The sequence below is a fragment of the Mya arenaria genome, chromosome 3 (assembly GCF_026914265.1).
Source record: "Mya arenaria isolate MELC-2E11 chromosome 3, ASM2691426v1".
Lineage (NCBI taxonomy): Eukaryota > Metazoa > Mollusca > Bivalvia > Myida > Myidae > Mya > Mya arenaria.
In genome coordinates, this window is record NC_069124.1 from 19,084,490 (window position 1) to 19,110,433 (window position 25,944).

General features: G+C 33.8%; 2 protein-coding genes across 9 annotated transcripts in view; one reads left to right on the forward strand and one right to left on the reverse strand.

Moving 5' to 3' along the window:
• Positions 1-604: 604 nt before the first annotated feature.
• Positions 605-25,472, reverse strand: LOC128228826 (GDP-Man:Man(3)GlcNAc(2)-PP-Dol alpha-1,2-mannosyltransferase-like). Of its 2 annotated transcripts, XM_052940336.1 has the most exons (6): positions 25,242-25,472; positions 24,874-25,082; positions 6,155-6,272; positions 5,685-5,797; positions 2,587-3,515; positions 605-2,180 (listed from the first exon to the last, which is right to left on the reverse strand). In XM_052940336.1, exons 3-6 carry the CDS (start codon positions 6,257-6,259, stop codon positions 1,897-1,899), a joined length of 1,431 nt encoding a protein of 476 aa, XP_052796296.1. In that variant the 5' UTR covers positions 6,260-6,272; positions 24,874-25,082; positions 25,242-25,472; the 3' UTR covers positions 605-1,896. The 2 variants fall into 2 exon arrangements, with proteins under 2 accessions (XP_052796296.1, XP_052796295.1); XM_052940335.1 differs by lacking the exons at positions 24,874-25,082; positions 25,242-25,472 and adding an exon at positions 9,467-9,531.
• LOC128228825 (copper-transporting ATPase 1-like) overlaps positions 9,641-25,944 on the forward strand; it is a 54,733-nt gene continuing 38,429 nt past the window's right edge. Inside the window, exons 1-3 of one of the 7 annotated variants that reach the window (XM_052940326.1) lie at positions 14,799-14,945; positions 18,508-18,537; positions 23,388-23,510. In XM_052940326.1, coding sequence (XP_052796286.1) covers positions 14,913-14,945; positions 18,508-18,537; positions 23,388-23,510 — 186 coding nt within the window. In that variant the 5' untranslated portion in view covers positions 14,799-14,912. Of the gene's footprint in view, positions 9,793-14,798; positions 14,946-16,164; positions 16,516-18,507; positions 18,538-22,097; positions 22,252-22,444; positions 22,616-22,783; positions 22,806-23,387; positions 23,511-25,944 lie in introns of those variants that run through there. The other 6 variants (XM_052940331.1, XM_052940330.1, XM_052940328.1 and 3 more) reach the window with 6 other exon arrangements.

The following is a 25,944-nucleotide window of genomic DNA, read 5'->3' on the forward strand; positions in this document are numbered from 1 at the left end:
GGGGGCGTGCGCCGGGGGCGCCCCCCCCCCCCCTGGATCCGCTAGTGCATAGCCACTGTACATGTTACAATGCATGTATTTTAAAAGGAATACTGCAAGTGATAGGCATCGCTTGTCATATATAAACCCAGTTTCATTTGAATATCTTGAATGGTTTGGAGTTATGGCCAAGAATTACGAATGAGATGACAGCTTTTTGTAAGACAAGGGAAGTAACTAGTGTTGAACTTACGTCATGTTCAATAGTTGTTACCAATAATGCTATTTCATGTGCATGTGACTGCAAGTCATTGAAGTCGCAAGACCGAAACGTTTAAAGTAAAATCGCATGATGTAATAATAAGTTAAGTGCCAATGGATTAGCCGCATTTAATTCCATTCACCGTCCCTAGTTGTTGTGTCAAGGTTTCTTTAACTGTCAACGGTTTAACATTGTGACCCCGCTAAGTGTGCCACTATTATGACCACTGGACTCCTGCATCTGACAGTGAACACAATGTCTATACTGCATCCATTATATAAAGAAGATTGAGGATTTCGTTTCAGCAATCACATTGACACTCATTGCCTGTTTAAGAAAAGAACAACGCAATACATGTACATGTATATTCAAATTTTTATTGCAGCATGATATTTAACAAGCAAAGAACATCACATCTGATGTTTAATCATTAACAGAAAAAATAAGAAAAAGCATGGGTTCACAGGAGACGAAATAAATACAAAAACAATATGTTTGTTTCACATAAGATCCTTGTTGGGTGACCCATGTTTTGCGTAACAAAATTGTGTGTTAAACAGTCTTTAAAACACAAACAGAACCATTCAACATTTGTTTATTTGAACAAATGTGATATTGCTTAAAACAACGTCATTCACTTTTTGCAACAGGTTAACATCAAATACATATTTATCTTGAACAGAGCAAAATGTAAAAAAAAGCTCTCTGAATTTCAAGGAGGAGAAGAAAAATTAGTTGGCAAAAGCTATGTGCAGGCGTAATATTTAATTTGTGTAATATGTCATATCAGGTATGAGCACTTTTAGAAAGTTAAAGCAAGCTGGACACAATCAAATATTGCGATCGACATCCTATAGCTGGGAGTAAGCTGATCGAAGCAACGTGGAAAGCGATGATATCTACAAAATCCTATGGTCAGCTAGCCTGTACCTGTTTATGGAAAAGATAGTTTAAATTTTATTTATTTTACAAAAATTGAGAAGAAAGTGAACTCATTCAAAGTCATTCTCCTTGGCACGATTTTGCGCGTGAGTGTGTTCTTGTGTTGTGGGGGAAATCGGAGAACCCGGAAGAAAACCTATTGGTCCGGCTTGGTGACCACTAACAAAACTCACATTTGCCCAGACTGGGAATTAAACAAACGTCCCATTGGTGAGAAGCGAGTGCTCTAACCACATAGGTTTCACAAATAACTTTAATAACCACTTAAACTTGTACAGGTATCTACAGATACCCACATTTATAAGTAAAAGTTTTGTTTTGCAACCTCTCTTATAAGAACATACCAGTATACATATTGACCCTCTTTTGAAAGAAAATCACAGCTTACAAATACTTAAATATTATTAAAATGAAACTTATTAAAAATGTTCTACCATAATAATCAAATTAACAATACTGTTTGTCACAATAATGCTTGACCTTCAGTTGTCAGTAAACTTGAAAATAAATCAACAAAATGAATTCCACTGACTGAGTTAATTAAGCGAATGTGTTGCAATGACTTCAAACATTACTTCAAGCCCATTTTGTAACTGTTATATAGTTAAGTTGGAATAACATGTCCTCGTCACCAGTGCTAAATTGAAGTTGGACATGCTTTGCTTCACTGATTGACAAGCTGTTTCACTTAGTTTTATCTGCAATCAGTAGAATCAGGTAGCACTACCTCCCACAAAAGCTTCCATTGCAGCTAAAAAGCCACGTTCAAATTCTGATTCAGAAAACCGTGTCACTGAACACCGAGCGTTTTCACATATTGCTTCCCTCTGTGAATCTGACAGCCTGAAAATGGTTTCCATGGCAGCAGCGTATGATTGGATGTCCAAGGCAAGGTACCCTGTGGGCTGACCATTGTAGGGGGTCAGAATGTCCAGTTTGGGGCCAGCAGAGTCGTGGGCGAGAGTAACCGTCCCTGCAGCCATCAGTTCTACAACACCTGAAAAACACCATTATGTAAATTAAATAAGAGTGCTGAAGAGCGAGCGCAACACTTGTCTTTTGGTGTTTTTTAAGGTTGACAAAAGGCATAACTCTACGATTGTTAAAGCTAAAGCCTTGTTATACATGTGTGTATTGTATTGGCATCAAGTGCATTAGGTTGCATTTGAATATCTTGACTGTTATTTGTGTTATAGCCAAGGTTTTGCAAATCTCATTAAAATCATATCATGATCACTTCTTTTCATTACACCCTTAGCATAACATTGTCAAGTGTAGCACCTTGTTTCAATCCACACATCATTTAAATGTCATAATGACGACAACACCTACTGAAAATATCCTAGCTATCACAATACATGTACATTTTATGTTTGCCTGTGTTATTGTATTATATCACTTACCAATTCCAAAGTGTTCATCCCGCATTGTATGCAGACCAATGGTGGCTTCACTCATCATGATCTTCAGATCTTCGAATGAGACATTCAGCTTGAAATCCACATAGTCCTGTATTCCTAGCTCTTCCGCTGATTTCTTCAGAATTTCCACCCTCTGGGCGTCTTTATCGTCCCTACAACCTCCCACAAGAATAAGTTTGTAATTTGATTTCTTTTCTCCAATTTTAGACAAAAACTCGTTAAAACTGTCAAGCTGCAATTGATGATTCTTTTCAGGACGAAACTGTGCAATGGATAAAATAATTCTTACTGACTTGCTTCGATTTTTGTTCAGATCAATTTTAATGAATTCTGAAATATTACATGGTGGATAGACTATAACGGTTTTGTCAGTGATTTTCCATAATGATTTAATATGTCCATATGTCCATGTTGAATTAACCATGACCATATCACTTCTAGCACCTGCTAAGCCATATAAATAAGCAAAGAGTTTGTAATACAATAGTTTAAAACTTGTTAAAACTGGACTTCTTGACACAGCCGAAGCATTGTTAAAAGACTCCTCCCTTTGGGATACTCTCTCTAACATGTCTGTACTAATGGTAGGATAATGAACATAACATGCTACTTTACATCCACCAAAGTACTTGAACAAAGGCAGCGTAAATGCATAACCCATACTGTCAACATAAACATCTGGCACAAAGGAAACCAACGCCTCCAAGCCTAGCTTAAGGGATCCCAAACTTTGGCCCAGTAGGGTGAAAATCGGGTACTTCTTAGCCTCAACCCAGTTTCTACTTCGTAGGAAGACAAAGTCGATGGATTTCGGGAGGGTGATGTTGAATCTCTGGTCGGCTTTGGCGAGGATTTCCTGGCTTGTAGCATCGCAGTCACCCGTATAGACGATGCACTGAACATCTGGGTGACTAGAAAAATCATTCATATATTTATATAGGTAGGCAGTTTTTACACAACTCTGATGTAATACTAATAAATAATATTGAATTCATGTAACATTTTTTCACCATTTTGGGAATGGTAGTAAGCTCCTTCCTGATTTAATCGGAAAAATGCACCATTTTGTCTAACCCTGGATTGTTCCAACACCATGATCTTTCTTCCGTTGTTTTTCAGTCAAAAAGGGGCATAACTCAACAATTATTAAAGCACCAGTTATGGACATTGCTGTACAAGTGTTTATTGTCCCTGGCAATATGTGTACCAAATTTCACATGGAACTTTAACATATTTTGAGTTTAATATGGCCACTGATATTTTTGGCACACAAACGCTATCGCATTGACAATACCTCAACTTTTAACTGCGAAAAACATAGAAGCTAAAAGTAGTAATAATCTTTGTTATGAAAAATTAAGATTTTAAAAAGCTTGGCAAATAGATTAAAACATGGGTTGTTCCAGCTATTTGCGGAAAAGGACCATAATGTAAATTGGGAAATATAAGATAAATTTTAAAAATACAAAATAATTTTGGAATTTCAATGCCAAGCAACATTTGTAAAAACAAGAGCTGTCACAGTATGTGACGAATGCCCCTGAATGTGACATTGACCTATGAACAAGGTCAGTACATGAAAAATTAATCTTGCCTTAGGCCCTTTACGTGTCAAATACATATGGCAAGTTATTTTAAATTGCCTCTGAACATAAAAAATACCATCCATATCTGACAACCTACACTCTTATGACCTTATATTCAGCATTCCATTGTGAATGAACACTAAGTGTATCTTTCACCTTAGAGGTAGGGACATGGGTCTTGAAGGCGACACGTCGTCTTGGTATGTCGAACACATGTGGCAAAATATTTTAAAATCTGTCAATACAAGAAAAAGTTACAGCCCAGACACGAAAACCTATACTTTATGTCCTTATATGCAGCATTCCATTGTGAATAAAGACCTAAGTGTGACCATGACTTAAGAGGTAGGGAAACGGGTCTTGTACGCGACACGTCGTCTTGGTATGTGGAACATTTGGCAAGTTATTTTAAAATATGTCCATACAAGAGAAAGTTACAGCCTGGACACGACAACCTAAACTCTATATCCTTATATGCAGCACTCCATTGTGAATAAACACTAAGTGTGATGTTGACCTTAAAGAAAGGGAAATGGGTCTTGCACGCGACACGCCGTCTTGGTATGTGGAACACATGTGGCAAGTTATTTCAAAATCTGTCCATACAAGGGAAAGTTACAGTCCGGACATGACAACCTATGCTCTATGTCCTTATATGCAGCACTCCATTGTGAATAAACACTAAGTGTGACCTTGACCTTAGAGGTAGGAAAACGGGTCTTGCACGCGACATGTCTCTTGGTATGTGGAACACATGTGGCAAGTAATTTTAAAATCTGTCCATACAAGAAAAAGTTACAGCCCGGACACGACAACCTATACTCTATGTCCTTATATGCATGACTCCATTGTTAATAAACACTTTAGTGTGACCTTGACCTAAGAGATAGGGACACGGGTCTTGCACGCGACATGTCGTCTTGGTATGTGGAACACATGTGGCAAGTTATTTTAAAATCTGTCCATTCGAGGGAAAGTTACAGCCCGGACACGACAACCTATACTCTATGTCCTTATATGCAGCACTCCATTGTGAATAAACACTAAGTGTGACCTTGACCTTAGAGGTAGGGACACGGGTCTTGCACATGACAAGTCGTCTTGGTAAGTTGAACACATGTGGCAAGTGATTTTAAAATCTGTCCATACAAGGGAAAGTTACAGCCCGGACACAAGTTATTGAGCTGGACGGATGGACGGTGTGATTTTAATATGCCCACCTTCGGGGGCATAAAATCCTGACAGTTTGATGACATTTAGAATAATGGCAATTGAATTTGTGTTAGTACTGTTCAGATACTAGTCAAGATGCATTTTCCCTTTTCATGATGGTAAGAAAATGTGATTTCTTTTATAGTGAATGTGAAAAATATTGACTTAGATTGCTTTCGGACCCTACAAAAAGGCCAGAACAAAATTTGTTTTAACAGTGTAGGACTTGCTACAGCAGCTTAAATGTCTTGTGCTTTTTATAAAACATGATAATGTACCAACCTTAATTGTAGAGACCTAATAGCCACCCACAGGACCCTCTCTCCTCCTCCGCCCGCATTGCAGTATGGATGGAAAAACCCAACCACTGTCTTCTTCTCCCAACCTCGGTCTCGCTGAAATAGTCACAAAAATAGTCACACAAATATTCACAGAAATAGTCACAGAAATAATCACAGAAATAGTCACGAATTTTTTTAGTTTAGTTTCGTATAGCTACAATGGGAAAACAGCCATTAGCTGATTTAAATCACTCTGGAGTCTGTTTTCTGGGTTGAAGGAACAACTACTGACATCCTTTTTGGAAATCAAAGATAAGTTGTACCAAGATGCAAATAGATTTTGCTTGAATTTACAACCTAAATTTCTGTTGCTTGGAACAACATTTCATCAAAAGATTTTGACAAACCAGTCTATACAAGTTGATTAAAAGGTGCACAGAACTTTTCAAAACAGTGAAAAAAGAGACTTACTTTTAAGCTATTTGAAGAAGACTTTATTCGATATCTGAGAATCATGACCAGAAGATATACCACAGCAATGAAGAACACACATATAAGTATCAGTGATGTCAGCATTTCCGACAAGAAACTGAAATAGAACACACATATTAATATCAGTGATGTCAGCATTTCCGACAAGAAACTGAAATAGAACACACATATTAGTTTCAGTGATGTCAGCATTTCGGACAAGAAACTGAAATAGAACACACATATTAATATCAGTGATGTCAGCATTTCTGACAAGAAACTGAAATAGAACACACATATTAGTATCAGTGATGTCAGCATTTCTGACAAGAAACTGAAATAGAACACACATATTAGTTTCAGTGATGTCAGCATTTCGGACAAGAAACTGAAATAGAACACACATATTAGTATCAGTGATGTCAGCATTTCTGACAAGAAACTGAAATAGAACACACACATTAGTATCAGTGATGCAGGGCTTCCATTAAAGGAAGTTTGGAAGTATATTACTCCCTAGAAATGGATTAAGACTTCCAAAATTGATTCCTTGGAAGTACAAAAACTTCCATAATTTTCAAGAAAACTTCCAAAGTAGAAAGCTTGGAAGTTCAAAATATCAAAACCTTGTGTCAATATTAATTTTATGGTCACAGTTTCAATCAGTCTTTAAGAAAAATGAATTATTATAATAAAAGTCTTTAAATTTGGAAAGTTAAAGTTGCAAATTACTTGATTTTTAACATATTAGTTGAAAAATAGTGGAAAAAGATATTGTATTCGGTACAATTAAACTTCCACGTTTCAGTGAAAAACTTCCAAAATTTATGGACAGGAATTTCATACTTCCAGTTTCAAATTCTTAATGGAAGCCCTGAGTGATGTCTGCATTTCCAACAAGAAAAGTAGTAACTCAATTATAAATGATTTTTTTCATACAAATTACTTCAAAATGGGAATACTAATATTTTGCTATGAAAATTGAAATGAGGAATTTATGAACAATATTAAAATTGCATGATGTATGTCATATTTCTTCCCATACAATTAATTATTGATTTTTGACCAATGATCAAAATTGAAAATATTTCACCCCCAAAAATGTTAGTTTAAACAGACCAACATGTTAAATTTTATAGAAAATGAAAGCAATAAAATATTATGCCAGTAGGTAAGTTTTTCAGTTTTTTATTAGACAATTACAATTTTTTAAAGCTGAAATTTTTTTGTCATAGTACACTGTAATTTTAATGAATATAACTAAGAATGTTTCAATGGCTAATGAAATTGTTCTTAAATAAGCATGCATTTTTTTCATTTTGGTTTTTTATACAGAGCCTAACCTTCTCCCTGTCAAAATTCATTTGACAGAATTCTATATTCATGTAAAATTCTATCTGATTTCAATCAGAGATTTGACATTTGGAAAAAAATATACATCATTAAAGCTATTATTCATCTAGGCACCAGTTAGTAAATGATATAAAAATAAATAACAAGCATGTTAGTGCATGCCATTTAGAGAGCAAGCCATCAAAACACTAGTTCACCCAACAGTTTAATATGACAGCTCAGTCTGGGATCCATATCAGAAAGGGGACATCCACAAACCAGAAATGGTCCATCGCCAATGAGCCTAATATCATAGCAGGGATGTGATTGACCTGGCAACTGGAGGGCTGAAACCATTTCGGCCATGGGTTCTTGGACTACTTTTGGGGTCAAAAGCACACTGCCGTAGAAGAAAAAATGGCTTTTTAGAAGCTCTTTTGAGAGTTCTTCTGACTTCAAATTTGAAGCAAACTAAAACATCAACACTAACAACCAAAAGCACTCTATTAACTTTTCTAAATCAGCTAAAAAAAAAATTTATTTAATTTTTTTTGGGGGGGGGGGGAGGGGGGTCCCTGGGGCGGAAATCCACGGACAAATCACATCGCTGATATGTCAGAAACAGGTACCACAATCAGTTGAGCATGACAGATATTCCGTCTGAATACCTGGTAATATTACTACACAAGATCATCAACACTAAATTAGCCATCAGCCACATCAGTCTCCATAAAAAAATGCCTCAAATCAGACCAATATGTTAATATCCACAATTTTCACACCCCCTTCTGCAGGACACTGTACTGTCAACAATCAATCATTCCGCTCAGAGAGTGGAACAGCCTTCCTCCAGCCGACATGTCAGATGACACATACTCAAGGCCAAATTAATTGAACTTTTATCATTTGAACCTTTTTTTTCCCTACACTTTACATATTCTCATTTTGATTTCCATTTCTTCTTGCACATCCTTATAGTAATCTTCAATCAGTTAAAGATGACTGTTGAACAGTTGAAACTACTGTACTATTAAGGCAAATGCCAGTCTTCCCGAAATGTGGCAGACATGTCAGGTAAATTTTGTACGGGTCGGCTGCTCTAAATGATGGTCTGGTGACTGACATATTTTGAGAAAACTAAATTGGAATAAGGTACCGAAAAGAGAAATATATGTAAAAACGTGTCTTTTCGCTGATTATTTGCCTTACAAGTAATAATTTGATCACACATTGATATTTGATGTCACAAAACATTGACAAATGTCAAACATTTCCATATGGAATCATGAGGCTGATTGCCAGAGATAAAAGAGTAAATACAATGAATCCGTGACAACATTAAATTTCAGTTTGTTTTTATTGGTTCTTGGTTCTATCAAAATTGTCAGCACTCAAAATGCTTTGGCTTTGGTGTAAAAATATTTGACGGGCAAATATTTGTTTGTACAGGCTTAAACATTCAACATGCCTGTCCATTTTACAATTTCAGGAAGACTGAAATGCACATATATTTTTTTTCTTTTACAAACTGCTAAAGTATAACAGTCCGTATATTAGATCATAAAAGCAACAATGTCACATGTAATAAAGAAATACATAGAAAAAGATAAAAAAACATATTCTAAGTAGCTCTTGAATGCACTTAACTTAAGGTTTTTTATAATGTCATTCAAAAATAGATAATGGACATAAAATTACTTCACAATCAATGATACACAATCATAAAGTGATGATATTCTTTAAACCAGTTGTAATGTTACCGTTTTCCCCATTTGTATGCTGACAATTACTCTGAGCACTTAAATGGTGTTGACATACTGCATATCCTAAACGTTATATCCGAAACATATGCAACTTCATAAAAACATCATTCATTTATGGTTCAATATATGAATTTCAACTCGAGATATTATTATATAAACAAAATTAATCAAGAGCTCGCTTTAATGTAAAGAATCATTAACAAATAATGTCAAATACCTGAAATAATGGAAAATTAATGTTGCCAACTCCATAGCGGAAGTGGTTGAGTGCTCCGGAAGTTTACAAAAGTGATCGAAAGGAAGTTCGAATATGACTCACTATTTTTTTATAGATATTATATCAACAATATAAGAACGACCACGGATGGCTGAATGTCTTTTTCATTACTTTAACGTAAAAATCATTGTTTCAGACATGTATATGATTTTAATTCGAAATCGATAGTACCATTCCTTACTATTTTTTGTGACACAAAACATAAAAATAGACCATTTAGATTTTTCTGGAAAAGACGCCAACCATTTCATCATATATTACACCAGGTATAAAATAACTTATCCTTGCCATGCAAAGCACATTTCTACCTACAAACAAGCTATTATGAAGAGAATTATGATGAAAAGGAAACAAAAACGTCATTGATTCGGATAGTTATTTTCGGATAAAATTCACAATTCATATAAATAATAATATAATGCTGGTGAAAACAGAAAGTAACATTGTAACATGAACATTATCAAAATATTATATTATTACCTTATGTTTACAGGTATTTGAAAGTATTTGTTTGGCATTTTTAAAGTCACAAGCATTAAATGTATTTAAAACGCATGAATTACCTTTTCAATGAAATGAAACTTGGCTGACACAGACAACAATTGTTAATAACTCAGCCACCTCCGACAAGCTTCGAGATAAACCTCGTAAATACAATCGTAACAACTCGGCCATGGCCGAAGTGTTCCGATTGTTGTAAAACTGTGAACTGCAGCCTTGCAGGTGCCGTTCATTATATCGTAATGTTTTGACAAAATGAAATGATGAAAACCCCATCAAACTCATAATTATTCGTTGGATATTCATTTTTTGTGTACGGAACTTATATAAAATATCATTATCTAGTTATATTTCTTGTTTTTATGATATTTTATAGACACAATGTGCTTTAACCAGGAATCCAGATCGGAATAACTACCCACTTTTGGTACAAAACAATTTGTACATGGAGGATTTCCCTTATCAAAACTCGTAAAAAAACCGTCAACGTACATTTATTTGGACTACCCTAGAGTCACCAAAACAAAAATTGTCAAAGACTGAAAGTGGCTGTTTATATGGACTAAGCGGAATAGTAAATAAAACATTACGTAACATGTGTTTGTCCCGTTCGGACTGTATAATAGCCAACCTTTTTGCACCAAAAGCTGTACAATTATAATAAAAAGAACCATTTGATGACTAAATTGAAACTTTTCAGTCTTTCCTCTCATCTCTAAATGATAGAATCAGATTCTGTGTGGTGATCGGTTTTAATTTAGCAGAGATATATATGCGAGTGAACACCAGACATGGAAATTCCACTGGTGGTAGACAAGATCTTCCACTTTTGTTTTAATCTAGTGCTTTTATTAAATTCATTTAAAAAATGCCTAGAATTTGCAGTTTACGTCCAGTAAGGTCATAAATTTGTCATGATGTAACTGCAGTCGTCTAGCCACAGATTGCTCAAGGGTAGAGATTAACACCATGTGCCTGACTAGCATAATCAGCGATTATTGGTCCATTGTTTTCATAACATGCATAAAAGTATTTATGGGATAGAGATATAGGGTGTTAACATGATGTACTGCTGTGACTTCAAAGGCCAGTAGAATAATAAATTTGTGGAAATTGCCAGATTTGACAGCAATATAAGCATAGTGAACAAATGGCAAATGATTCATAGTTTATTTGTGAATTTTTCATGATAAAAACTTCTTTTGTAACCACAAAAACATTTACTATGCTATATTGTATGTGAGTTAACTGTTAGTTTTTTTCTTATATCATGATCAAAGATGTCAGAAAATTGAATAATCTGCGGGAGCGCTGGTTTGTCAGAACTTTTTTTTCCCCAAAATTCTATTTTGAAAGAATGAAATTTCTGAATGAAAGGACAGTGATTTTAAATTTCATTTAATTAACTGTTTAACTACATTTAGTTAATGATAGCATATTTTAAACTGTTTAACCAAAGACAATTAAAAAACAAATCGGCTGAAATGTGACATTCATACCCTGTTCCAATCATTCCAAAATAAGATTCACCTCCAGCACTGATTTTTTAACAGAGAGGTATTGAGGCCATTCTGATTATTTCAAATGCTTACCTAAATTTGTTTGTTTCTTTGTTTTAAATGTTTTTATGCAAAAATTAAGTGTGACAATATGTGAAAGGACACATTATAAAGTATTTTCTTTTATGAATATTCCTTTATTTTTTATGAATACTCCATGTAGTAAATGCAATCAATGTGATTGTGAATATAAATTGAGGCTTATTTATTGATATTGAATATATTTTTAATGTACTGTGTTTTTTTGTGTGTTTTTTTATAGTATATGATACAAATTCAAATTATTTAGTGTCAAGTGTGAATTTAATTTAAATTGCTAATAGATGAAAATGTACTACTGTTGATGGTGAATAAATTCTATGTCGAAGACTCGTAAGTTAGAAAGACTTGTTGAGGTGGCAACCTTGGGAAAAAGGTACGGAAAAGTCTTCATTTGTCATACCAAGATGTTGCCAGTGTTGTTTTCGCATGTTTTTGTAATTTGGGCTAGGGCTGATTAAATTGTGGAAAAGTGACACTTAATTCTGAAAATGCCATAACTAATGGCTTTTAACATTGTGTACTATGACTTTAAGCTGAAATACACAAATACATAGGAAGGAATTTACAACAATCCATTAACAAAAGGATGGATGACAAGGACAGCCTGATGCTGACATGATTGTTAAGAACACCCAAAATAAAATCCAACTTTCATAGTGTTCAGCGCAAAATGCCTTGCAAATGCCTTTATACTACCCAGTGTGCATGCAGAAAATTCTTAATAACTCTCAAAATGTAATAAAATCTTTTAATGACAAAATGGTTAATTGGCGCTTGTATTTGTCAGACAAAGGCTTTCTGAATGATGTAAATGTATAATGTGTCAACATTTTAATTTTTTTTTTTTTTAATGAAATGAAATTAGCATTTCAAGGTTTTGCAAATAGCCTTCTGAATTTCAGGAATTTAAAAAAAATGCTATTAATGAATGTAAAGGAATCCTGTGACAAAAATGCTTAGGCCAAAAAACAAACAAACTTTGTTTCCAATAAAATCTCAAAAAAGTAATTGTGAAAGTTAGGTAGGCATAATTTTTATTTTTTTGTAAACAGGGATTCTGTGTCAAACTGACCTATATCAGGGTATATTGCTATTGTAGAAAGTTTAAAATATAAATTGGTCTATTAAAATTAAAAATAGAATATTGACTTAATTAATTTTTTGTTTTAGGAAATTACTGAAACAATTCCACATTCATTTAAAAGGATATAAAAGGTAGGGTTGGTCAGATTACGTGAAACAAAGAATTATTTTTCTTAGGCCTATCTTTGGACTGCTAGACTGAGCTATACCTGAAATTTAAGGCATTTGGCCTCTTATATCATTCACATCAAACAAAAGGCAGAATTGTTAATGCCAACGCGTTGCTGTGACTAAGTCTAACAATATGTATAATTATGTTGAGTGTTACTGGTCCAGATTTGGTGGTATAATGTGACATTGTTATCAGAAATAAATTGCAAAAAAATGCTTTCTTTAACTGTTTGTCTAGCAAACAGTAGTATTTCTGGCTATGGAATATAATAACATGAAAATGGAAAATGCGTCATCTGTCACGTAACCCTCAGAAACAGATGGAGATATACATACATTGTTTTAAGCAGAACGTCATCAAGAAAGACTTTAGCCCTTTACAGTTTTATATATATAGCAGTATTACGTGACTGAGAAATTTGTCAACAGATTGGAAATCGTACACCATGTATCAGTACAGCTATATTTTTTAGGATGTTATTTGCGCAAATCCAGGGCTTTACGCAAGACTGTTGTAACTTGTTTTGTTTACATATTGAGTTATAACTGGCATGCACTACTGACTAAGTCTACGAATTGATTATTGGCCATTATGCTGTATTGCTCGACATTTTAATGTTACATGTTTCAAAGCAAACATTTAATGTTTATTTATAGTGCATATTTTATAATGTAATGAGTTTGATGCATTAGTAATTATACACTGTCTAAGTGTTTTTTTACAGATGTTTGTATGTACCCGGTACATGTATACAAAATCTTCCTACTAACTCGCTATTAAAAATAGAATCAAATGATTACCAAACAGAATTTAGAAGGTGATTAGAGCTAACATGGTTATTTCCTATGATGTAAATTTCTGCTCTGTGATTCTTATATTGTAAGAGGATTTATAAATTATGGAACATATTATTTTCGTCTCAGATCAAAATTTTATTAAATAAACCAAATAAGTGGCTTGATGTGATTTAATCTTGTAGTGAACACTTAAGTTGCACTCTCACAGATATACCGTTTTGACAACTTTTTTATTTTATGTCTTGAAATGAGCCAGCTTTTGCGTAAATATCTTGAAACCGGTGATATAATGCTGCTGACAAAAGAGCGATCACAGTTTTTCTTATTTCTGTTCGAAAAATAATGTTTTATGGCTAAAAGCATTACTAACGCTTTAAGAAAAATGCATAAAACATATTGAACATAAATATTAAAATTTCGTAAACTGTGTTATATCACTGGTTTTCAGATATTTACACAAATATTGGCTTGTTCCAAGAAAAAAATAAAAATAAGTTGTCATAGCGTTCAAAATGTGAGAGCGCAGCTTTAAGCCACTCTGGAACATAGACATATACTTGAAATGTTTCTGTTTGACTAATGTAAATTAGTTTTTCAATATTTCTAGATTTTAAATTGGGTTTACAAAAATAATTACCAGAATAAAGCCATGGAAGATATTCTCAATATAATATGATAATATGTGTACCCGGTATAAATTGTGTAGATAAAACTAATTATTATATCAAATACGTGTTAATGAATAAATTGAGTTTACTGCAAACGTGCAGTTTGGAAGACATGGTATTTGTTTTGTATTTTAAAAAAATGTATTTATTTTAGGTCATTACCCAATTTATTGCATTTTGATGAGTGGAGTTGACTTGAAATATCATATTTCAAACATTGAACATTTTATGTTGGAAAATAGTTTGTGAAATTAAAATAGCTACGGTATATATATCATTATGCATGTGTTCCTAACAGCTGTTTGCGGAGAAAATCCAAAATGTGATATTGATCTGCATAAACGCCATTTATATATGTTATATGGATAGAAAACTTTGTGACATATCAAATCAAAAGTATTGATGTTGCAGTCTGTTGGGCCCACACTGGTTCGGAATGAATGTTTGATTCGATATTGAAGGCATATGATTTAAATAAACTTGTTTAATATCAAATTGTAAGACAATTTGTGCGAAAGAAATTTATTATACTTGAGCAGCAATTGGAACTATTTCTGGGTAAAAATGAAAGACCTTGAGGCAGTCGCTTTGTTAAAGGTATACAATTTTTGTCATACATTGTCATATTTCGGAGGAAAATATTTCGCAGTAAACAATATTGTTTGGGCAGATCAGTGGTCAAGTGGTTAGACCACTGATCTGTCAATCCAGTGGTTGCGCTGCAGGCTTCACCCCCCCACCTCAGCACTATCAAAAATAATTGTCTTCAGAGAGAGGTTATTTTATATGGGGGTCCTAGCCTTTGTGCAAGTGTTCTTCACTGGTGCATGTTATAGAACCAGAAAAGCTGTTACCAAGGTTACCGTACTTACTGTCTGTGCAGTAATAGCCACTATGGTTCACAAGACTGATATTTTCATTAAGTTGGATGTCAATGGATGAATTTCCTGGTTGCGTAAAATAAAGGTATCCCCCTCCCCCTACCCTTCCATGTTGTCCTAGTTTATGGTGTCAACATTGTCTTGCAAAACCTTTTAATAATACAGTTATGGTGAAGGGCAATTTTAAAATGATTTAGTATAGTTAAAGGATTAAAGAAGACTTCACTCATTTACTTGTTAGACACAATGTTATTTTTTAGATTTTTTCTTTTAAAAAAAAAAAAGGTCACGGTTTTGTCATATATTTGGTGACATTAAAAGATTTATGGTTGACAACTTTGAAAAAAAAATCATGGGTTTAACTTTGCTGAGAGCTAACATGATTATTTCTTATGATGTAAATTTCTGTCTTTGATTCTTTCATTAAAAGAGGATTTAGTTACGGTACATTTTATGTTCGTCTCAGATCAAAATTTCATGGGGGCAGCCAAATAAGTGGCAATGAATTTGTGTAATGTGATTTAATCTTGGAGCGAACATTAAAAACAAGCCACGTTGAAACATAGACATATACTTAAAAGGTTCTGCTTGACTAATGTCATATTAGTTTTTCGATGATTTTTTTACTGGATTTTAAAGCATGTTTACCAAAAAATAAATACCAGAATTGACCCACCAAAGATATTCTCATTATCATATATGATTATATACGGGTATATATTGTGTGGATAAAACTAATTACTATATCCAGTAAGTGTTCATGAATAAATTAAGTTTATTGCGAACGTGCATCTTTGGATGACATGTTGTTTATTTATTTATTCTGTGAGAAATGCTATTTATTTGTGTTTGAAAAAGGGCATTCATTTTCAAGGGTATTAATGCACTGAGTTCATGCATTTTGATAAGAATTCAATGCACTTGAACTATTGATAGGTTTCAAACATTGAACAATTTTTGTTGGGAAATAGTGGTTTCGGTGGATGAAATAAATGTGGAATTGAAATAGCTGTGGTATGCATGTGTGCTAACTAATGTTTGTACAAATAACAATTATAGATGATATTGGTATCAGTGTTCATGTTATGGAGAGAAAACTTTTATAAACCTCACAGTCTGGCTCTAAATGAATGTTGAATTGTATATTGAAAGCATGTGATTTAAATGAACTGGTTTAGTATCAAACTGCAAGACTATTTGTGTGAAGGGATTTATTATACTTGAACAACAATAGGAACTATTTCTGTGTGAAAATGGAAGACGTTGAAGAAACCGCTTTGTTGAAGGTATACACTTTTTTACTTTGTCAAATTTCGAGAGAAAATAAGTCACTGTAGACCATATTGTTGTGATGGATCTGTGGTTTAGTGGAAAATCACTTGACTGTCAATTCAGTGGTCGCAGGTTCGATCCCCGGCCTCAGCACTAAGATAAATTACAGTCTTCTGAGAGGGACGTTAAAAGGGTTTCTGTGTGCAGTGCTTAACATTGATGCATTAACAGTAAGCTCTAACCAAGGTTACAACCTGCCTATGCATTATTGCCCACAACTGAACAAGACCTACATGTATACCCTTACTGAGTTTGACGCCTAATGAATGAATTTCTGGTAGCATAAATTATGTTTATTTTCCCCTCCCCCTCCCATATTGCCCTTGTCTGGGTGTCAGCATTATGTCTTGCTAAACTTTTAAAACGGTTATGATAAAGGGTAAAACTATGTTTTATAATTTAGTATATTTGAAGGATCATGGAAGACTGTACTCATTATACTTAGGGCGCAATAATTGGATTTTTTGGCCTCTTGTTGTTTTAAATAAAATGGTAACTGTATTGTCATAGCCTTATATTCGTCATTAATTGTTATTGTGGGTGTTGCCCCCCAGAAAATAATTATAAGCGACAGTCAGTTGGAAACCACTCTGAAGAATTGAAGTATTAGGTTAGTAAAGATACTAGCTAAAGATGTTGTATTTTTTCATTGAAATGTGATTATGGTATATATATGTAAGTCATATCATCATAGCTTCAATATTTGTTGAGTTACGTAGCATGGTTTATAGCTAATAAAGAGAAAATGAACATCATTTGTGTTCTCAAAAAGAACCGGTTGCAGGTCAAAATGGACGGTTCAAATGGCTATTGGGCCAGTTCAAATTTAAAAAAAGAAGAATTTTAAGTAGAATTAGTAGTTGGTCAGTTACATTACTATTTGAGACGGTTTAACCCAAACTTATTGAAATCTTTGCATGTGTACTCATTCCCTACAGCCTCCTTGTTCTTGTTATAATTTTGTTGATGGAATTTAGATTATAAATTTTACCACACCATGCACCACTTCTTATTGATAGCTTTGTGTAAACCCCTTTCACTTGGTAACAGTTAATCCTCAATCTTTTACGGAAAACCTTGGTAACAAATAATATTTTTAGTTGCAGCGAACCACCCCCTAGAGTCCCGAGTACTGTTTAAAAAACATGATTAACGAGCACCAGAAAGTGGTATTTCAGCAACATTTCTACTTTGTTTTTATGATTGGTCCTAAAAAAATTAATTCCCTGTATGGCAAATTATGATAGTTATATTTCTTTAATTTTATTTCCTCTTCTTTACTTTCTTTATTTTTTTGGTTGTCCGATTAACGCATTCGCACCTAGGCAACCCGGGTTCGATTCCCAGCCTGAGCACATGTGAGTTTGGTTTGTGGTCACTAAGCCGTACAAGTGGGTTTCCTCGCTCCGGATATTCTGGTTTCCCTCACAACACAACACCACACTCTCCTGTAACATTGTGACAATAAGACTGATGAATATAACGTTGTAATAACTTGATTCAAAATCGTTGCAATAAATGTAAAAATTTATACAAGTTATATTTCATGTCAAAAGATTAATGATGGTTATGATGCCACAACTTTATATATGTGTAAATGTAAAAAAGCAACTGTTGGATTTGCCAGTAAGTGTGATGATTCAGCGCCCTAAAATAATGTACAAGTATAAAATTATGTCAATGATATACAGTAAGCTAGATTAATTAGAAGTTCAAACATGATAACTCTGACACTTAGTGATGACTGTCAATGTAAACCATTGCATAGTGTTAAAAATTTATGCTCTGTATGTTAGATGAAAAGTTGGTGCGAAATTCTTATGTAACATGTTTATACATGTGTATATATCTGGATGTTAAAAACAGTAAAATATGTAATATTTATCATGATCTTTGCTCAAATTTTTATATTGTATTATATAAGCAAAATGTGACATTTTCTTTAGAACCTGATCGAGCCGTTGTTAACCATGATGGTAAATATTTTGGTGGTACTAGTTATTGGGATATTTATTTCTGAATCTGAACTTATTTTTTGTTTCACATTGTGTTTTCTGAGGTTTTGGGTGCCTCTGAATTGTGTAGATAACTTGATGCCTGATGGTTGCTTATTTTCAGCTTTTCCGTTGTTGCTTTTTTTCAAAAAAAAAAATGTTGGGTATTGTGATACTGAGGCTTGTGGTGTTTCAGACATGTTGCTTAAGCTACGTTTACACTATGTTCCCGGTGGCCACGGCAGCCCCGTTTCAGACCACCGTAGAGAAAACGGGATAAACGTGAGACAGCGCGTGGGAACGAGATATGCAAACGTGACAGACCGTTATTGCCGTGCATGCTGGGCCAGAATTTTAAACTGTCAAAAATTTGCCAAGGCAGCCACGGTGTGGATGATACAGGTTGTAGTAAAACGGGGTAAACGTAATGACACGTGACAGTACGTAATAGGCCGTTACACAACTTATAAATCGTCCGTAGGGGGGGCGGGAATCATATGTAATCCCCGGCATTTGAAGTTCCTTTCCAGTTTTGTTTGTGCTTCGTTTTGTCACGGTTTTCACGGCAAGCTAGGGTGAATGATAGCCGTTTCGTTACATTTCATTTGCAGTGAAAACACAAAATCTTCTTCATCTTGGGAATTCTTGTTTACTTGTCGAAGTATTCTGATACGGTGATACAGTGAATGCTGTTGTTTGGGGGATTTTATTTATACCGTGGACACAAACGTAATCCAAAGTTCTGCGGTGTTCGCGTTCGATGCATAGGAAGCCTTGACAAAACGTGGAAAACGCATCAGACCTGGATGAAGACGTGAACAACGTGAGGGATCCCATCAGAACGTATTGGACCGGGACGCAACGTACATGCATCCCTGGTAGACCGCGCCCGGACCTTAGTGCGCCTTGGACAAACCACTATGCCCCTACGGCTTGTCACGGTTACCTTGATAAAACGTGAGGAAACTTAGCACAACCTAACAAAACTTGTTTATTGAGACAAAAATGGCCAAAATCACATGGCGCAATACGTTTGGGGCAAACGGGGCTGCCGTGGCCACCGGGAACATAGTGTAAACGTAGCATTAAGAGAGACACCAGGGTGATCTTTATATCACACAAGTATTATTTAATTAAAAAAAACACGCTTTTTGGAATTAATATTTATGAGTATTTCTAATCTATAGCTTTACTGGTCAGTTAAGACAAGGCTTATCTGATTTTGTAAGTAAAACTTTTAGTTTGATTTGTGACACTCTCTAAAATATTTATCAACTTAAGTTCTTGATCCTACAATATTTTGCCACACACTCATTGAACAGATGGTCCAACTATGCACATCAGAAGCAAGGTTCTAATATATATATTATTTTTTTTTCAAATGACAAAATAACAGCACCTTTTTGCTGTGCGTTGGGCTAGCTCAAAGTTAGGTTATGGTAACAGCTTTATTGGTATCAGTGTTGATGTCATGATATTGTTGTGGAAAGACTTATTAACCTTTGCCAGATCTATGAAATTGTTCAACATATTCCTTATGAAGCATATATAGTACACATATTAGTGATTAAATGCAAAAAATCATAAGAATCAAGGCCCATTACTCTGGTTTTAATAATTGTAAAGAAATGTCCCTTTAATCAACATAGAAAAAAAAGAGCTAGCGTTTGCATTCCCCTCTATTGTTCTAGCAACAGGTTTATAATTAAAATAAATATGGTATAATGATATTGTAATTATAGAACTCTAATCATAACATCAATTCTAGCGATGACGTTTAGCAACTAGCTAAATGCTTTGTTCATGGGATAATCAGGGACACAATTAATATCGATTCTGAAAAGTGCTTTCTCTTTTTCTCTGAATGATACGTGTTTATGCCTAGTTTCTGTTATTTTTTTGTTTTGAAAGCTTTGGTACTTAATGCTGTGTTATATATAATTATATAATTTATAGTGGGTGTTTTGGTTTGGTTTGAAAAAATAATATTTACCTACAATTTGAGAATTTTCTAATTTAATGACATGCGGAGATGATGTTAATTATACCTTGCAACTAGATATTCTGTGGTATGATCTGTTGATCAAACATAAAATGTATTCAAAAAATTCTTATACATGTTAAACGATTTTTTTTGAATGTACGTAAATTTCTGATTGCCTAATCTTAGAGTACAAAGTATTGTCATATAATACATGATGTTTGAATTATAAATGATATGAAATTTCTTGCCCTGCATATAATTGCCCTGCAATTATAAATGATGATTGTAATGGTCATACAATGAAGGTTGTTGTTTATCTAACCCATTTTGGGCTGAAATTTTGCCCAATCCACAATGTCGAAACATTCACCTTTTTTCATAAATTTTAAATAAAATTTCCAATATAACGTTATGGTTTAACAGTCAAGAACAACTAAATATCGGAAAATCTGATTTTTTTACCTATGGTGGAAAGAAAACCTTAGGGTCAGGGGTTTTGCAAGATAGGGTCAGGTTTCACAGGTTTATTTTTTGAGGCCTTTCAAATAGTTCATTATTAACAAATTAGACATATATATATATGGAATAAATGGAATTTACAGAAACCAAAGGGATAAGTTAGTTTAATTTGTAATATATGAACTGGTTTATAGTCGATCATTGAAACTCCAGGAGACCATAAATTATTTGACTATGTCACATACACCAATAAACAAGAAGGAGTGCACAAAATACTAAGCCCTGACTTGTTTAATGAGACCTGTTCTTACTGAATCTTAATATTTAATAATAAGAATTTTTGTTGCTGTCATCGAAATTAATGTCTACAAGAATTGTTACACTATAGTGCTTTGACGCATCCTTTTTTTTAACATTAAGCCGTATATTAAATCCTGAATCTAAGCCAGCAATCTGGTATAGCGTTTTATCAGTACAGGGCTTGTGCTTATTTTGTCCGCTGTTATTGTTGTGAAATCTTTGTAAGGAATGTTATCTGTGGTTTTCTCACCTTTTTTTGAATGACGACGCCGGGGGGCTCTTTTAGGTACAGTAGTGAAATTAAATAATGAAAATCCATTTTTTAAAACATTAACTATTAAAATAATGCTAATAAAGGGGCTTTTAAATTAATGCTTGAAACTATGAATTTAATGCTAAAATACAAAAATGTAGAAGAACTTAAATACAACAACCTATGAACAAAAAAATGGGGTTATTCGATGCCAAATATAATATTTTGCAGATTTGTGATTTTTTTCTTACTGTGACTATGGCCCTATTTCGACAAAAAACACTGGTTATGGTCGAAATTATATATAGTTGTTCATCCTGTTTTGGTTAATACTCGTTGAACTTTACACAAGCATTTTAAAAATTATGTCTGGTTTGTGGTTTTCTTTTATCAATTCAAAACAACAACAAAGTAAATTATCAGTAATATCTCAGTAACCAATGCAGTCTATTTCTGATAAGGTATTCAAAAACAGCCCGTAAACAGTGTAAGCTGCATGTTCACATATTTTATAGGGTATAAACTTTCAAGATTCAATAGAGTACACAATTGCATGCCGTTTATGTTGACTAGATCATAAATCTATATTTTGTAATGTATTCATCTTAAATTGGTCAAGTTTGGTTTAAGATTGTAATTCTTACTATATTCTAGCTTTTAAGCTATTTTGAAAGGCAAAAAAGGATATTTTGAGACTCAGGTAAGTTTTGATACGTGCTTCGATACTGTATGTAGGCCACTGGTTACATTTACACTTCATTTGTTGCATGGTTTCATTCATTTCAAAATAGATTTTATTACAATGGTGCCAGGGTCGGCTGTTACATTAATTTTTGGCTTACTTGTTGTATATAATTATATTGAGGCATTTATTAAAAGTCCATTAACTACTTGATATTCATCGGAGTGCCCTGCAACTTTGGTTTCCCACCTATAAATTGATTTCTATTCAAATGATATGGACTTAAAACTTTAAGGGATATACTGTATGAGTTTTATCACAAAAGAAAGAAATGGAATCTACTGGTGAAAATGTTTATGAGGAAGGGGATTATTCTGCAAAAGTAATATATGTATTATTTTGTTTATTATCATATTTTGATTTTGAGGTAAGTATGTTTATTATAGTACAGTACTGGTAGGGTATAGAGAGTCGATAAACTTGATCTTCACTTTACCCACCTGAAATTTACTGTATATATGTTTGTTTGGTTGACTTCCTCCATTGTATAATTGGAATACTTTAAAATACAGGTATGATTTCAGTGTTTTTTCTTTTACTAATATGGAGCCGAAATTGGGCCCCATTTACAATTCAATAAAGACTACTTTTTTCACAAAGGTCTGACTGAGCAAAATTCACAAATCTACAAAATATTGTATTTTTCATCCATTTTCTCCATCGTTTTGTTGAAGGACTCTTGTAAGTGTATTTAAGCTCAATCTTCCTGAAATGTGCCGGACATGTCAAGCAAATTTTGGATAGGTCCATAATTAATATTTTCGTAAAAACAAAACAAAAAACAAACAATAATGTATAACAGGCTGGGTGCAAATACCAAATCCATTTAAGTTAAGGTGATTTACAACTAAATAAAAATAATAATCGACTAAATTGGAGGCTGTGTTGTCAAAAGTGTTCTAAACAATTAAATCAGAATCCATCCGGTCATCTCATTGGTGGAGAAATGATCGTGAGCACTAAATTGATAGTTTGTTCATGAGATTTACCGCATGGTGTTCTAATAAGAATTATATTGCATTATATAACTTGTCTCACAATTGTTGTTAAATGAACAAGTTTAAACAAAATAACGTTTATCCGTCTGTTTTCAGGGTGATCTAGAGGAGGAGATGGAGCGCTCAACAATTCTGAGTGTTAGCGGCATGACCTGCGAATCATGCGTGAGAAACATTGAGACCAATATATCTGACATGAAGGGAGTCATCTCAATAAAGGTATCTATATTAACATGTCACTGATTAGCTCCCCTTTTTTCCAAGGTGTGTCAGCTTGGGCAGCTTTTTCTTGCGTACCGGACGTGTGTTTCCGGTCCTGTGACCAGTGCTGGAAAACCCCTTCTTTAATACATCCCCCATGTAAGATGAGTCACACGCAACAACGCGCCACTTTTTATTTCTTTTATTGTATGGTTAATGAAAAGTATATTATGCCATTTCAATAAAGCACAATCAAATAATTATATAAGTATGCAAGACTTTTATTTTAAATTCAAAATGAATAATCGTAAAAACATGATTTTTAGAGGAACTATTTGACATCAATAGTGATTTAAAACTACTGCGCTTGATGACGTCAGTAAACAATGTCGCACGTGCTTATTGATGAAATGAACAAAAGTGCGTTTTCTACACCAATTTTTCCACAAATTTGAAGTTTAGATATGCAAGAAAAAATATCAATCGTGTTTTTCTGGTCTGGATAAAACAATCTGACCCTCGGGCATGCTGCGTGCCCTCGGGTCGGATTTTTCTATCCATACCGGAAACACATGATAGATACTTATAATCTTTAAAGTGCTAAAACATTGACCTTGGGCATGACCAAAAAACAGTTTAAGATATTAAAATGAAACTTGGTACGTACGTTACCAGAGACAAAAGACATATTATGTTCAGCAAGGGCCATAACTTGGGTTTTAAAAATTATTGAGTTATTCCACTTGTTTGACTGAAAAAAACAGACGAGTGTTGTTATTTGCTTCAAGGCATTCTTGTTTTATGTGGTCTCACATACATTGCTTTATTAGTATGTCATGTGAAAAAGTCATTGATTTTTGCTACTTTTAAATAATAACCTCAAAATGACAACAATTTAGTTGAATTTTTTAAATGGGAGAAAACTTTGTTAACAGAAGTGTAAATTTTAGTTGTGATGATGATGATGATGATGATGATGATGATGATGATGATGTGTGCAAGATAATGCTTGATAATGACAAACCCAATAATGAAGCCAACGATAATAAGAAAACAAAGATATGGCGAACCATTTAATGTTTTGCCTCTACAGTGGGTGGGCTAACACAGCAGATTTGAAAATGTGAGGAAAGTTGTCAAAGGAGGTGTTACAGGCATCAACAATTTTTTTGGGAAATAATCTTGCAAACAAATTTCTCACCACGCCTGTCAAAATCCCACCTGTCGGGAATCACCCTCTGGCTTAAGTCCCCTACATCATGCACCACCCCCTCCCCCCCCCCTCCCCACACACACGCACGCACGCACGCACACACACACACACACTAATCAGGGCAAATCATTTTTATGAAAATTAGCGTTAAGTTAATATAAAACATACCTTATTTCGCAAAAAGGGTTAAATCCTCAATATTCGAAATATGCACATCCTCCTCTCATTTAAAACAACCACGTTTGCAATGATATTAGATTGTGGTTTAATTCTCCTCAATTATTATTGACAACTTCTTAATATGTAAATTTCACACAATTTTTATATTAATCTTAACAAAAACATCAATTTCTTATACTTAACATAATAGATGTGAGCTGCAAAATGTACTTTCCATTAAATACTGACAAAAACATTGAATCCGTTTAATTGTTTAAAAAATGTAATGATGCATCTTCTGAAATGGTTATACAATCTTGTTAACATAAAGATGTAACAATTATAAAACCATTTGATGTCAAATTAGTTACTCCTACTTTTTTCGCCCTTATTCGGAATGAGTAATTCTTTTTTTCATGGTTGTCCAACAAAATTGTTACTGTAATGCATAAATATTTCTTTAATATTTCACTGTTGTCTTTTTGCTAACAATTTATATTTCTCTTAATCCCCACAAACAAGTAAACTTCATGAAGAAAGATATTTGACTCAGTAAATTGTATTTAATAAATATTCCACTACATGTAAGGATTTTTTTTCATGCAAAAGTGTGACACTGTATGCATACTAATATTAACGCCGAAATTAAAGCTTTACAATTTTTTTTGTACCTTAACCCTATTCAGTAAGTTTTTTAAAGGTACATTGCCGAGTTTGTTCATCATATGCAATTTTTCAAATTTTAAATAAGGCCAAAAAAAGTAATACTTCTGGTTTGGGTTACCTAACCCTAACTACAAAATAGGTGCTGACACTACCACTTTTATACCGGTAGTCACTTGGTTAAAAAAAAGAGATTACTTTAACGCCATTACCCAATGATGACTGTAACGTTTTACATAAAGCCAAGTATTTAAAAAAAATAATCAATAAAAATGCCTCTGTTGCCTACCTGTTTTTGGACAAGATGTAACCCTAACCAGACATTTCTTTCTTTTAGGCCTATAAGCTTTGAAATGATTAACCACCTTTAAGTGTTTCTATAATTTCTTCACTTGAATAATGTCCGTTATCACAAGT